This window comes from Centroberyx affinis, unplaced genomic scaffold (genome assembly GCF_046629955.1).
Source record: "Centroberyx affinis isolate AG114_WGS23_722 - 3 ecotype Tasmania unplaced genomic scaffold, CSIRO-AGI_Caff_v1 ptg000719l_1, whole genome shotgun sequence".
In the NCBI taxonomy this organism is placed as follows: Eukaryota; Metazoa; Chordata; class Actinopteri; order Beryciformes; family Berycidae; genus Centroberyx; species Centroberyx affinis.
Window position 1 is genome coordinate 12605 of NW_027279336.1, and position 13613 is coordinate 26217.

Genomic DNA, 13613 nt, shown 5'->3' on the forward strand with positions numbered 1-13613 from the left:
GGGATAGTCTGTGAAAAAGTGTCTGGGGGAGAGGGGGGAAAAAAAATAAAATACTTTGTGGCTCTAAGAAACCTTCTCGTTCCTGCAAGACGCCTGCAGATGAACACTGGTAAAAAAAGCCACAGCGGCTGAACAGAACGTCCCCTGACCTCGTGAACAATTACAGGCCCGATTCCCCCCCCCCCCCACCCCCCGAAGTTGACAGCCGTCTTGAAAAACATTCGTGGATCGAGTGCTCCCCCCCCCCCCCGGCTCCGCACATTCAGCCCTCTTTCGAGTGTCACTACAGCAAATGCAACGGGACGTTTTTCACTGTAGTGGTTAACCGGACGGCTTTGTGACAACACTAAAAAATAAACCAATACAGCGATACAGACACGATAAACCTGGTGTGTCGGTCCGAATTCTTAGAGATTTCAAAAACTGCTCTCCTCCTGCCCCATGCTGCCTCTGCAACCTCCCTTCCCTGCGGGAGCTGGTGAAGCGCCTCTGCAGACGTTTTTTTGAGGGGGGGGTGGCGGGGGGGGTGCGACGCAGAGCTACAACATGGCTATGCTCTCCGGGGTGCAGTTGAGATGGGTGGACGTGCTGCTCCCGCCGGGGGACTTGAGGCCCTTGGTGGCCCCGCCGAGGGCCGCCGCCCGCGACCCGGGGCCCATGATGACCCCCGAGCCGTGGTGGCTCTGCTGCAGGCCCGCCATCATGGTCTCGTTGGTGACGGTGCCGAACTCGTACGTGAAGGTGCCGTAGAAGACCAGGATGTCCACGGTGAAGACCCACTCGCAGATGGCGGCGGCGTGCTGCAGCACGAAGCTCTCGTGGATGAAGAAGATGCCGCCTGGGGGGGGGGGGGGGGGGTGGGGGTTAAGGAGCGAGAACGTCGCACAGCGGAGAGAGACAGGAAAGAGACGATGATGCATGAAAATGGTCTTTAAAGATATTGAATATCGGCACAAAATATTTGAACCTACTCACAGCTTCAAACCAAAAACATCGGTATTGGCTTTCCGAAACCCATATCGGTCCACTGATAAAAAATGATTCTAATCGTGTTTATAATATAAACTGTCTACAGTTATGTGAGTACTTTGTTGTTAAAAATATGAGCACGTTGAAGCCGTGTTGCTGTAGATCCTCTTTTGAGGCTGAAACAAACAGGCTGACAGGCCCATATGTTCCTAGTATGGCCGATCTCAACCGGCCAGGCAGAAAGCACAGCATCTGTCTCTTATCCCTCCCAGCCCGACTGGGACGGAGCAGGAGAACGAGGAGGAAGAGGAAGAGGAGGAAGACCAGCCTCTGACAGCCTTGCAACAATGTGACAGAAACTCATGTTACATTATGCACCTTAATATCAACTCAGTCAGCCAGGAGCTAGCCGTCACACCTCCGCCCCCAAATCCTCTTCATCCCTTCATACTTCATTCTCAACAACACCCCAGTCTCTTGAGAAAACTCTCTTATTCATCACTAAACAGACAACTTCTGACCTCAAAGGTGCTTTAAAACTGTACAGATCTACAAAAACAGATGATGTCAATATTCATTTAGGAAACACAGCCAATGTGGAAATCAGTGTTCCTGCACATTTCCTATTATACAAACATTTTTTCAAGACAGTAATTGTCTCGACTTGAATTGAGGATTCTGGTCAGTGTGTAGTATAGTATATGCTGATAGGCTGGGTAATACAGGCTGACAAGTTCCTGCAAGTTCCATTTTTAAAGATGTATTTAACAGACGCTAAAATAAAAATTGAGACCAATTTCACCTGAAAAATTACCCTGAAGAGTTAAAAAAATAAACAGTAAAGTATATATCTGCTCAACCAAGGAGATCTCTCACTAGAAAAGTAGTCCACAGAGAACATTACGGAATTGAATTTAAATAATTAAGAGACACCCTACAATATGACTGTGACTGAACAGCTGAAGATTGTAAGTCACAACAAATACCACAGTATGTGAGATGACATTAGGTCTATAACTACATGAATTATGTAGTCATATATACATTGTGTCTGAACAACAATTTCTCCCCACCATACTTCTTCCAGATTTTTTCCCCATACTTTCTTAACAATCAAACTGATTCTCCATATATTTCCATACTTCCCAGACCTGTGTAGGAACCCTGAAAGATGGCTGTGCGCCCCTATTAAAAGTCAACAACATACTACAGGTTCAACCCACTAACCAACTGAGTTTCAATTGGACAATCAACATGAAAGTCTGTACTGAAGTGCTGTTTCTTCAGGTTCTGCACTGGACCTTTAAGGTGTAAAAATACACCTTGACTACACAGGAAATAATGTGTGACTAACAGACTATAAAAAGAAGGATCCAAGGCAAGTCCAAAACTGTTAAAAAGCCTTAGTTCTAATGGCTATTCATGATAATAGATTAACTGTAGTCAATGACCTTATCTTCTATTATAAGCAGCCAATGGAATAGAGAGCTTCTTAATTGGTTTTGGTGTGCTGAGCAACTCTCCTTTTCATTGCGATTGAAGAGCCTTGTACCTGAACAGTCAACATTTTAATAAAAGGTTTCCCTTCTTTTATTCATCCATAGATTGAGCTTAATCTCTCTGTTGCTTGTACTCGTTTCTCTGTGTATACATTAGCTGGATTCGTGGAACTGTGGATTTCACTATTCCATGCTGTATGTACTTAGTTCTTCATGTCGGAGATGTGTAAATCATTTCTAAAAACACCTTTGAGGTCTAAACAGATTTTCCTCCATCTCTGCCATGTGGAAAGAAAAGGATACTAAGGACGAGGGAGACCATGGCACCCAGTGCCAGTGCCACCCGGAAGTGGGCCATCCAGTAGTCGAGGGCGGTCACAGCCACCCGGTAGGTGAGCACACACTGCAGGCACACGAACAGCAGCCCCGCCGGGAACGCCACGCCGGCGCCCACGTAGTGGAGAGACTTGGCGTGGTCAACCTGCCGACAAAACATACGGTCAGAGGGCATGTTCATATTATTCTGATTCTTACCACAGTGCCACGCTCATTAATTCAGGTCAGTCAGTCGCTCCTCTATACCTGTACGCCATCAACATGCTACACTGTTTACAGTACTTGACAAAATCATTCTCTACAAATCCTGTTCTAAAATGAGCAGTATCGTAACAAATAATAGTAATAATTGTAATTTTGTGGTTAACTATGGCTCTTCACACAAGGCTGCAATTTTTCATCCCATATTCCAGAAAGAACTATACGTCATTGCCACATAGAAAAGAGTGGAGCTCCAACCCGAAAGCAAGGCAAAGGAGCTTTTTAGTAGTTTAGTTTCATAACAAGTGGATTTCAGTGGTCTTGCATTTGTTTCTCAAAAACACCACAATATGTGACACAGATACAGATACAAAGTATTTATTGTCACCTCACAAAAACACATTACACATCATGTGGTCTAAAAAGTTTTGCTGTTCTCAACTTTAGAAAGCACTATGCTCTGGAGAAGGCAGGCATCTTTTTCTAAATCAGTTGCTATCCATTGATTTTAAGTAAGTAAGGTACTGGCAGTTTGAAAAAAGCAAAAAAAAATTGCATGAACACACTCATATGTTTTGTTCCTGAGTTTTTCTTCCTCCTGTTAGCAATGCTAGTGCAACTCAATGGGATACAACACCACCATTTAATATCCCAACCAAGGCCCGGACCTACTAAAGGTTTTAGCACTGCAAATCGCATTGCGGGTGCTAAAACCTTGTTTTCTGATCTACTATGACAGCGCACAGTGCATTTGCGCCTGAAATCATGGGTTGATCTGTGAGCGCCGTTTTTTGCGGTTTGGTCTAATTGCAGATGCATTTGTGGGTGTTCCAAGGCCGAGGCGCAAAATAAAGGGGGGGATTTATGGAAATTGGCAGTGGACATGATTCATCAAGAGGCGGTGGCCGTTAACACCTGTCGATTGCGCACAGAATTTAAGAATTACCTAGAAAAAGAATCATTCTGAAACTGCCTCTGGAACCGGCTCCAAGATCAAAGTGACACAGTCATCTACACAGCATAACACACAGTCATTTGATCGCAGGGTTTAAATGAGTATGCTGACTTAAAAAAGTACAATTTAAGCCTCATTGGCAGAGTGGCAGAATACGCACTCAAGATGCAGACTATTACCTAAATATACAAAAAAGAAAAGTTGCACGCTCTTCTCTGGATTTGCTGACACTTATTATGAGCCAATGTCTCCGCGACATTGCCTTGATGAAAACAATACAACATGTGTGTGTAATAACTGTCACTACAGTGGAGAGGTGTGCGCACGGCTTCTCCAGCTATATGTAACCACACCTTCACCCTCTCCATCCCTCCCACACCTGGCACCTGCGTCTCAGCCAGGCTCTCCTGCACTTGCTCCTCCAAGGGAGTTAAGGCTCCTCTTTGGCTTTATTTATGGTCAGCATTTTGGCTCACTTCCTCATATCATACCAGTGCTTTTTACCTCCACTAAATCGCGCTTGTGGTGCCCAACTGCATTTACTTTATGTCGCTCCAGAGTGACTTTTTACGCGCGGGTGAAACTCTTCTCTGCAGCTCTTTGGGGTTTTCTCTGCCACCAACACTTCCAGCTCCACTGGAGAGACATTTGCGCTTCTTTTGCCCATCATTACGTTGCCGTTAAAGGGCTATTGTGCGCATTGCTTGGCCCTTGTATTAGCACAGTCGCAATTCTACTTAATTATCTGCGCCTCTGCTCATTTGCGTGCCCTACTTTAGTAAATACCTTGCACTAGCGGTACCAATTGCACCCGCAACTGCTTTTGCGCTGCGCTGGGAATTGCGACATGTTAGTAGATCCGGGCCCAAAATCTCTAAGTCCTTTCTAACAGTTATATTACAATCTCACCATTACTACAGCGATGGAAAGTAGCTTGTTCAGTAAAACAAAAACTCTGGTGCTAAAACTTTGTAGGTGTTCTGAAGAGAAGACTTCAGGAAAAGACCAAAGCATGAAGGTGAGTGGTGAGTAGCAGCAGATGGCAGGACTCTACAGTGATGAGTTCACCAAGGGGCACATGTCTTCCTAAATTGAAACTGAAAAATGTAGGAGCACAGGAAAGAAACAGCAGTACAATCTCTGTAGTAATTAAGGTTCCCTTTGAACCTTGAGTTGCACACACATGTTTCTTTTTCAGATTTTTTTTTAGCAAGCATAAATTTAGTTTTAGCAGTCCATCACTGCCGTTGTGCGAAAACCTCATCTCTCCAAAATTCAACTTTTCACGCTTTAAAAGGGTTTCATACACCCAAGGGTCAGAAAGGTTTCTTAACTCGTAGAGGAGAACCATGGAATTCTTCAATTCAAGTGAAAAATAAAGAAAAAAAAATCATCAAAATTAGAGTATAGTATTTCCTTACATGGAGTAGAGCAGAGGAGAAATCCCAAAGGGAGAGATTACCTGGAAGTTGCCCACCATGACCAGGCCCACGGCGTTGGTGCAGCCGGACACCAAGGCGCTGGTGTTGATCCAGCACCGGTGGCTGTGCTCTATCACCTGGGCGTAGCGCAGAAGGCACACCATCACCACTGCAGGACAGAGGAGGAGACGGGTACATTTATACTGTATTCACATTGTGGCCTAAAAGATGCCATACCGGTCAGCATCACCGGATGGCAGTAAAGTGCAAAATGCAACTGAAGAAGCCTTCTTGTTAGAAGGATAATTCTGTTTGACCATACAAAAAAAGCCAACAAAAACTGATTTCTTAAATGGGATCATGTGACTGTTCATTTTCATAAATATATTTAATTTCAAAATGTCTACTATTTTGCAGACTATTTTAATATTAGTCCCACTAATATTATTCCCACTGAAAGTATATGAACTGGAGATGAAATGGAGAGGAATTGGAAAAGCCCGACCAAACAAACATTTGGAAGTGCATCTTTTTCTCCTGAAAACTTTTTCCTGATTCCAAAATGGTCACTTAGACAAAGAAAGTCTTGCTTGTTCACTACTTTTATCTTCATCTGAAGAGACAAGAGTAGCAGGTGGACAAACGCATGTGTCTACATCCATTTTGTTAGATGTTACAACATCTGATTTGCATTTACCACCATGTTAGAGGGCAAAAGTTAGAAAAAATCAAAAAAGCGTAACAGTAAAATACACTTAATTTCCTCGATCGGCAATATTACAAGCAACCAACAGTAAGGAGGTCAAAGGTCAAAACCACAGCACCCAGACAACAGACAGACTGGTAAGAGAAGAGCAGTGAGAAGGGGGGAGGAGAGGAAAGGAGGGATGAGAGTAAATAGTGGTAGAGGGAAAGATGCAAGGCAACATTAAAGGGGGTGAGGAGGAGATGGAAATATAAAGGGAGCGAGGGGGAGAGGTGAACTGAACGATGGAGTGAGGGAATGAGAAAAAAAGAGTGAGAGAGATGTAATTAAGAGCAGCGGGGGAAAATGGGGGCAGAGCTGAGTAGTGATAAACAAGACAGGAAGAGGAGTAATGGAGGAAGGTCATGGAGGATGAAGGAGGGGAAGAGGAGAGAGGGGGGAAGTGGAAGGAAGACCACATCTATTATTGATTAGAGAGCACAGGCTATTTAAAGCCCCTCTGCATCTCTTGAAGGCTAGTGGCAGCCGCATGTAGCTGCCATACAGCATTATGGCTAGTTAATATAAAACAGAAAATGCAGTGTCTAGTGTTAAAGAACAGAAACCAATAACCTTAAAACTTCATTCAAGTGGGGGTTGCAATAGGTTAAACCATTGAGATTAAGTCACTAGCCAAGTTTTAGTTTTTAACATATGAATTATGGGTATGTATTAACAAATTCCTAGAGAGCTGCACTACTTATTGATAGAAGATCAGGTTTTTACAGCATTCTCATACTATGCCTCAGTTAAATGCAGCTTCCAAACATAATTAATAAAGTGATATCTCCCCGAATTTCCCCACGGGGATTAATAAATTGATATCTTATTACCTCCGCCAAGGAGGTTATGTATTTGGTGCCGTTTGTTTGTTTGTTTGTTTGTCTGTTTGTCAGCAGGATTACGGAAAAACTACTGCCGAGATTTTCATGAAACTTCGTGGAAGGGTGTAGCGTGGGCCAAGGAAGAACCCATTAAATTTTGGAGCGGATCCGGATCTGACTCGCGAACAAGCCTCACGAACAAGCAATTGGCCTTGGCGGAGGTCTGCGCTCTCCGAGTGCCCTTCTAGTCTTATCTTAAAGTTTAACATATTGTTGATTCATGTGGTCACACTGTCATATGAGGATACTGATAATAACTCAATCAGTCAATCAGAATGCAAACATGTCTCCCATAGTCTCCCAATTTCATATTCACAAAGTCCGTCTAATGTTGCCCAGGGCTGCAGTGATGGGAATACAGATGTAATCTACTGCATTAATCACTCACCTATGAAAGAATTTCAGCACATTTAATATGCAACAGTAAATTCCATTCCCTATTGATAACTCTGGTCAACCAGGCCTAATGTAACCTAATGTAATAGAAGCAGTCCTTTATAGCCAGAGTGGTCAAATAGCCTGGAAACACTACAAATATGTCTTGTATCTCTGATCTAATAAATATCTCTCAGATATAATTAATCATCATGGAAAAGCAAAGTGTTTCTGCTGGTCTCTAAGCACAGTTGAGCTGCTAACAGCCCTTCTTACCATCTGTAAATTCAATAGTTTTCCCCTGTACAGTTCTTTTTTTATTACTTGCCACTTTCATCTGAATGTAATGTTTTTGTTCATATCGGGATTTGGAGATGAAATTGTTGCAATAAAGTTTAATAAAAAGTCTTCTAGGAGTGGTGATGCAAATTTTCCAGAGAGTTTATTGGTGACTAAGCGGGCTTTCCTACGTTTGGATCCAATAGACTCACCATTACCTGGTCCGGAGCAGGGTTAGCTGTGCAGCCTAGGTAACTATGGTGATCAACCCCACTATGAAGTGAGCCACCTTCATGAGACTGAAAAGCCAGGGTTAAGCCCAAAGTTATCTCGCTGAGCCACTAAACTCGCTTTGTGAGACGGGCCCCAGGACTCACAGGTTGACAACAGGTTCCATGGTTTCCTTGTGGTGTGGATAACGGTAAACAACACCTTACTTCCCACTTCCGCTGTCAAACCAGACGAGTGACCCGGAAAGTTTTGTGAAGCTTTACTGGAATACCGTAATCTTCCCGGATCATGTGTGTGAAGTGGGTATAAAGATCTAACCTCACTTGCTGCCACCACTCCTCTTTTAATTACTATAATTTAGCTAAATGTCTGTGTGTGTGTGTGTGTGTGCCGCTCGACTAAATCAAGGCCTTACCCATGAAGGCTCCAACGTTGCCAATCAGACTGAACAGGCAGCTTTCTGGTGGGTAGGAGCCACATTTACTGCAGGACACACCAACAGAGACAAAGAGACACAACGCCACCCATTATTACAGAAAGAAGAAGCCAAACTCTAATCACAATACTAGATACTAAACAGTGTCATATGACTTGCACTAGATGAGAGGCTGTGGTCCTTGTACCATCACCCAGTATTTGTTACACTGCAAGTTGTCACTGTGTTTCTGCACTATTCCCACCAAGACAACGACCGTCCTGTACACTGTACTAAGCAGATAAACTGACTATGACGACAAATGTATGAAACTCATTTCGAGATATTTTTGTCCCCCATGATAAAATCTGAGAGCCTGGGGATTGGTCTCTGTGCATTTGTATCACTGCTGATCAGATTTTGACAAAACTCGGGGGAGTGCAAATGACTGCGTTGCGTCATTTTCAAAATTACGCTGAATGGCCAAAAGGGGTCCTACAATAACAGGTCAAAATGAGCCATTTTATATCCACTCATATCTCCCACACTACAAGTTGGAATTACATGCAATTTGGTGCACACATTTTCCACCAAATTCAGTTTTGTGAAAAACACTTTTCCCACCAAGGCATTTATTTACCGATTGGCCCAGCGGGGGACTAAATCATTTGTAGGGTACGACATGTTTACTGTTGCCTTATTTTACTTGGCCATGTATGTGAAACCACCTGCGATGTTATATCTGGATATAAAACCAAGCTTTAGATGAGGAATTACCTCTACATACGCTCTGCGAACAAAGGCCACTGTGTCTCATGATGCCGTTTAACAAAAGCACGTCTGTACCTACTTGCCAGTGGTGGAGACTGATTTGCAGATTGGACAAATGCAGTTTATGCAGAGTGTGGGTTAATGACTTGCGCAGTGCCACCACATAACAAGGTGCTAATTCAGGCCTCGGGGCCTTCGGTGACAGACAATTGCTTCCTGTGTTGCAGATACAAAGAGCAAGAACTGTCCAGAGAGGCGAAGAGGTTGAATGGGAGACCTGATGAGGGGGATGTCCTGGATGGTGCAGCATGTCTTGGGGAAGCCTGGTCGGGGCAGCTCCTCTGTGCATGTTACGTTGTAAGACCTGCAGCCGGGACACAATGACGAGTTTAGTTTATTGAAAGGATCCCCCATCGGTAGTTGAGGAATGAGACTGTGTCCAAATTAAAAAACGGAAAGACTGGGATATTAGATTTCTACGCCCGTTTCCTCACATCAAATAATCACTCACCAGTTCTCCACAGGACAAACATGGTGATTCATCACGGCCATGGCATAGCTGCGGGGTGAAGAACACGCCATTATGCAAAATGAGAAATGTCAAATGTCAAAAACACACAGCATCATGACACATAGAGTGACCTAACCCGTGATGACACGAGTGGAACTATTATCAACAGAGAAGATTACACCGTGCCTAAGGAAAAGGGACATTTCGCAAAATAGGAGGAGATAATCGCTGGAGCACATGGATCTGTGCAAATATGATCTGACAATGTGAATATCTTACAATACACATTTGCACATCTGGATGTATTTCTGTTTATGTCATCTCCATCTGTGATGATGTCGAACGCTTACTTCTGTGCATTTGTTTTTCCATCTGTATACCTGATAATGTGAACAGCTAACAATGCACACTTGCATATCTCTATTGCAAATCTGTCAACGAAGATACTTTATATATATTCATCTGCTGTAATATTCTCACTATGCATATTTGTTGTGTTATCTTCATTTAATTCGCTCTATTGTTATCTATTTCCTTCTCCCCACTGCTGCTAAGACCCAATTTCCCCACAGGGATCATTAAAGTTTCATCGAATCTAATCATCCAAACAATTTATGCCATTACTATAGTGCTAACAGGCTAATGTTTCAATGCTGCAGTGTACTTCACACACACACACACACACACACACACACACACGATGAACTGTCACTCACACTATCCATATTCCTGTGATGGAGAAGGCAGAGAGGCTGACAGGCAGGACAATCCAGGCAGTCATTGGGCTGGCAGTGAGCTGACTTTGTCCAAAGCATGGGGGGAGAGGGGGAGCTTCGGGCCGGAGAGGCGACACAACAAGGGGGATCAGGTGGGGGTGGGTGGGAGGGGATCACTAACACATAGGGAAACACACAGGGGGGGGCATGAGAGGACGAAAGGGGAATGGCACACCACTTCTGCTCCAGAGAGCCCTGCAACCAGCAGCAATCTGAATGGAGACAGAGAATGGAGAGAGACAGAGAAATGCGTTATTAAAAAGGAAAAATCCACCCTCAGATACTCTTCAACTGTGTGATATCAATCTGTGATGTTCAATGCATTCCAGGAGTTATTTTGTGATGAAGTGCTGTAATTAACTTTTTTGGGGGTGTAGCCTACACTTTCCCTCAACCTGCCTCGTCTACTTCTACTTCAGTTAGTGATTTCCTACATTTGCCACAATGCCTTTAACAACTCCCACATAACTCGCCTAGACTTGTTGCTTCCAGCTGTGGGTTATACTGTACGTGTAGGTGGAGAGCAATTACACTAGCAATTGCATAGTAAGAGTGAGACAGGGACAGTTTTCCCCAATCGAGAGTAGTGCCGCTTACTCAAAACACAACATGTCCTGCATTGCATTCTGGTCTATTGAGGCTACTGTTGGTGGAGAAATTTGTCTCTCTGCCTCTTCTACAATGGATTTCTCGCTGTATGATTGTTGAAGGTTGGTGCAAAATGGTGAGTCTAGAAAGAAGCCCTTGTTCTTTGGTTCTGAGGGACTGACACCAAAACCTGACGTTTACTGTTGAGGTTTTAGATCGCTGAAACATGTTATGCTATCAAACTCCGTTGCACACCACCAAATAACAAAATGGGCCCAGAAACGCAGGATAAATCACCAACAGCTGTTTCTTAACAGTGCTAAACTGTTTTAGGGTGCATTTTCCCCTTAAATGACATGAGCCCTGATCATAAGGACTACGGGGACACAGAAGGACAAGCACCTCTTAAAAAGATATGAACAGCAACAATGGAGCTGTAAAAAGGTACTACTGTCCTGAAAGATCTGAGGTAAAGTGCACACTTGTGAGAATGAGGACTCAACCAAGGTCAGCTCTATGGTGGAGAAAAAAGCACGGGACAACACCGGCAGTATCATTTTGCACAGTGTACAGTTACAAATCTGACCTTCGCTCAAAGAGATTATACACTGAACTAAGAATGAACTCGTCTTAAGCAAATCCAAATAAAAAGAAGCTCTTGTTCTCCAAACAAGGTCACTCTCGCAAATAAGGTAGTCTAACAAAAGGTTATCATAGTTTTTATGCAGCTTTTATCATATCTGCCATACAATTATTCTAGGGACAAACGAATACATGATATGAATACTGTTAGGGTCTTGTGGCTTTTACACTTTAAGTCCTTAGTACTATGCTCTTGCTCTGTTTATAATCTCAGTGTAAACTTATTCAACTACTACCCTTATTACACATTTATCAAATATGGCTAAAATGTAAATGCATATGTAACCTAGTGGGCATTCACAGTTTGCTTTCCCTGCTATGTTTTTGGCTCACTATTACTATTTGGTGGTTCCAGGGACCTCCATGGGTCCTTGAGAGGGTTCCAGGGGGTCCGCAAAATGACACAGGATAGTTTAATTTCACCATTACTTCTTTCATTAGGAGTTAGCATAATGAATGTGTAACAGCATGAGGTTTTAATCTCCACAGTCCCCCTCCCTCCCAAACCCACCACCTGCTGTATAGACTGACAACAAAAATCCTCAGATTAGGGTGCCCCAGCACAAATCTTTACAAATGTGGATATGGAAAGGTTGGGGAAACACTGGTTTAAGTTAGGAGCAGCCTGCATTTGCTCCTCAACTGTAATTTTCTCATGGGCTGTTTAACACTGTAAACAGAAAACACACTGAGTAGATGGTTCATTGGTGAATTGCCTGGTTTATTGACCAGTTGACTGATTTACTGATTGATCGACATAATTGATTTATTGATTGATTGGCATGCAGGTCGCTTGTCAATCATGTCACCATACCGGGCTTTTAGTAAACCGATGGTTTAGGTAGCTGCTGGTTCCCTAGCCCTGATTCCCAAATGGTCCTGTATCAGGGATAGTGGTTCCCTTGAACATAATGTAGTTTTAATATGCTAACATTAGCTACCGTTAAGGCTAGCGTCTTATCAAGGCTAGGATCAAAGAGTTGACAGTTTTAGCATCGAAACAAGAGCAGACGTTATTCCGTACAATTCGCCAATGTAGCATCCTAACTATCTTTAGGCACTAACGTTATAAACACATACAGTAGCCTAATTGCTTGCATGCCAACTAAAACTGTGAACAACAATGTGCTTTTCAATTAACGCTGAATTACCCTCGTCAAATATAAAACCAAAGGCTATTAATGCAACCAAACAAAAGGATGAACATTATTGAGTTCGCCAGCCAGCTGTCGTGAACCGGTACAGTTAACGTTAGCCTGGTTAGCTAGTTAGCTACTTAGCTTGCAGCTAACCAGCTCTCTTGACTTGACACTCGCCCGCAGCTTCATTTCCGCTAGCCTAAATGATAAACTCGTCAACGAGACACATTTTGAGCACAAGAACACCAATAATGGTTTGGTAGTCAATACAGAAGAATCAGTTTTCACCTACCCGATCCCGCTGTGCCCACCACAGACCTCAACAACCTTGGTTTCCCTTTAAAAACCAGCTTTACTTATCAGTGTCAAGCTAGCGACAAAAAAACTTCCGTTTATAATTTTCACAATAACACCCTCATTAACGAAGCCATAGCAATGTTTTGAGTAGTACAAACTGCCAAAATGAACATAAAGAATATATTTAAGGAGTAATCTGTAAATGACAGAAAATAATCGTTATTTTTCACCAAAATGTTCTTTTCATGCAAGAACCCCTCCAGCGCTACCAAAACACACACAATGAAATATCACAAAGTATAGGCCTACCACAGCAGACAACTTGGAAGGATGTCTATCACCTCGAAAAAGTAGATTTTAACCCACAGCGGTGGCACATTTGTTTCCGATGGCAATATAATGAGGTACCTGTCCGCCACCCTGTGCTTGCTTACTTTACAGCTACAGTTTCACTCCATAGTAATCGAATCCATTTTGATACGATTTTTTTTTCTGTAAACCCAGTACTAGCCTGTTCTTTCATTCAAGTGACAAGTGTTATGCTTTTGTTTTGAATGCAAATCGCATAATTTCCGGTCT

The 13613-nt window shown here is 43.1% G+C and overlaps 1 protein-coding gene across 1 annotated transcript; it reads right to left on the reverse strand.

Annotated features, from left to right (window-relative positions):
- Window positions 1–261: 261 nt before the first annotated feature.
- LOC139644244 (transmembrane protein 150A-like) lies at window positions 262–13077 on the reverse strand. Its single transcript, XM_071519664.1, has 8 exons — window positions 13030–13077; window positions 10309–10580; window positions 9593–9640; window positions 9359–9445; window positions 8311–8378; window positions 5423–5550; window positions 2772–2949; window positions 262–838 (listed from the first exon to the last, which is right to left on the reverse strand). Exons 2-8 carry the CDS (start codon window positions 10371–10373, stop codon window positions 540–542), a joined length of 873 nt encoding a protein of 290 aa, XP_071375765.1. The 5' UTR covers window positions 10374–10580; window positions 13030–13077; the 3' UTR covers window positions 262–539.
- Window positions 13078–13613: the final 536 nt, after the last annotated feature.

Excerpts from the sequence above, each read along its gene's own strand:
- LOC139644244 (XM_071519664.1), bottom strand. The coding sequence starts at position 10,373 with ATGACTGCCTGGATTGTCCTGCCTGTCAGCCTCTCTGCCTTCTCCATC. Across the intron at positions 9,641-10,308 it reads ATCACAGGAATATGGATAGT|CTATGCCATGGCCGTGATGA; the intron begins GTGAGTGACAGT and ends TTCACCCCGCAG. Across the intron at positions 839-2,771 it reads CATGGTCTCCCTCGTCCTTA|GCGGCATCTTCTTCATCCAC; the intron begins GTATCCTTTTCT and ends CCCCCCCCCCAG.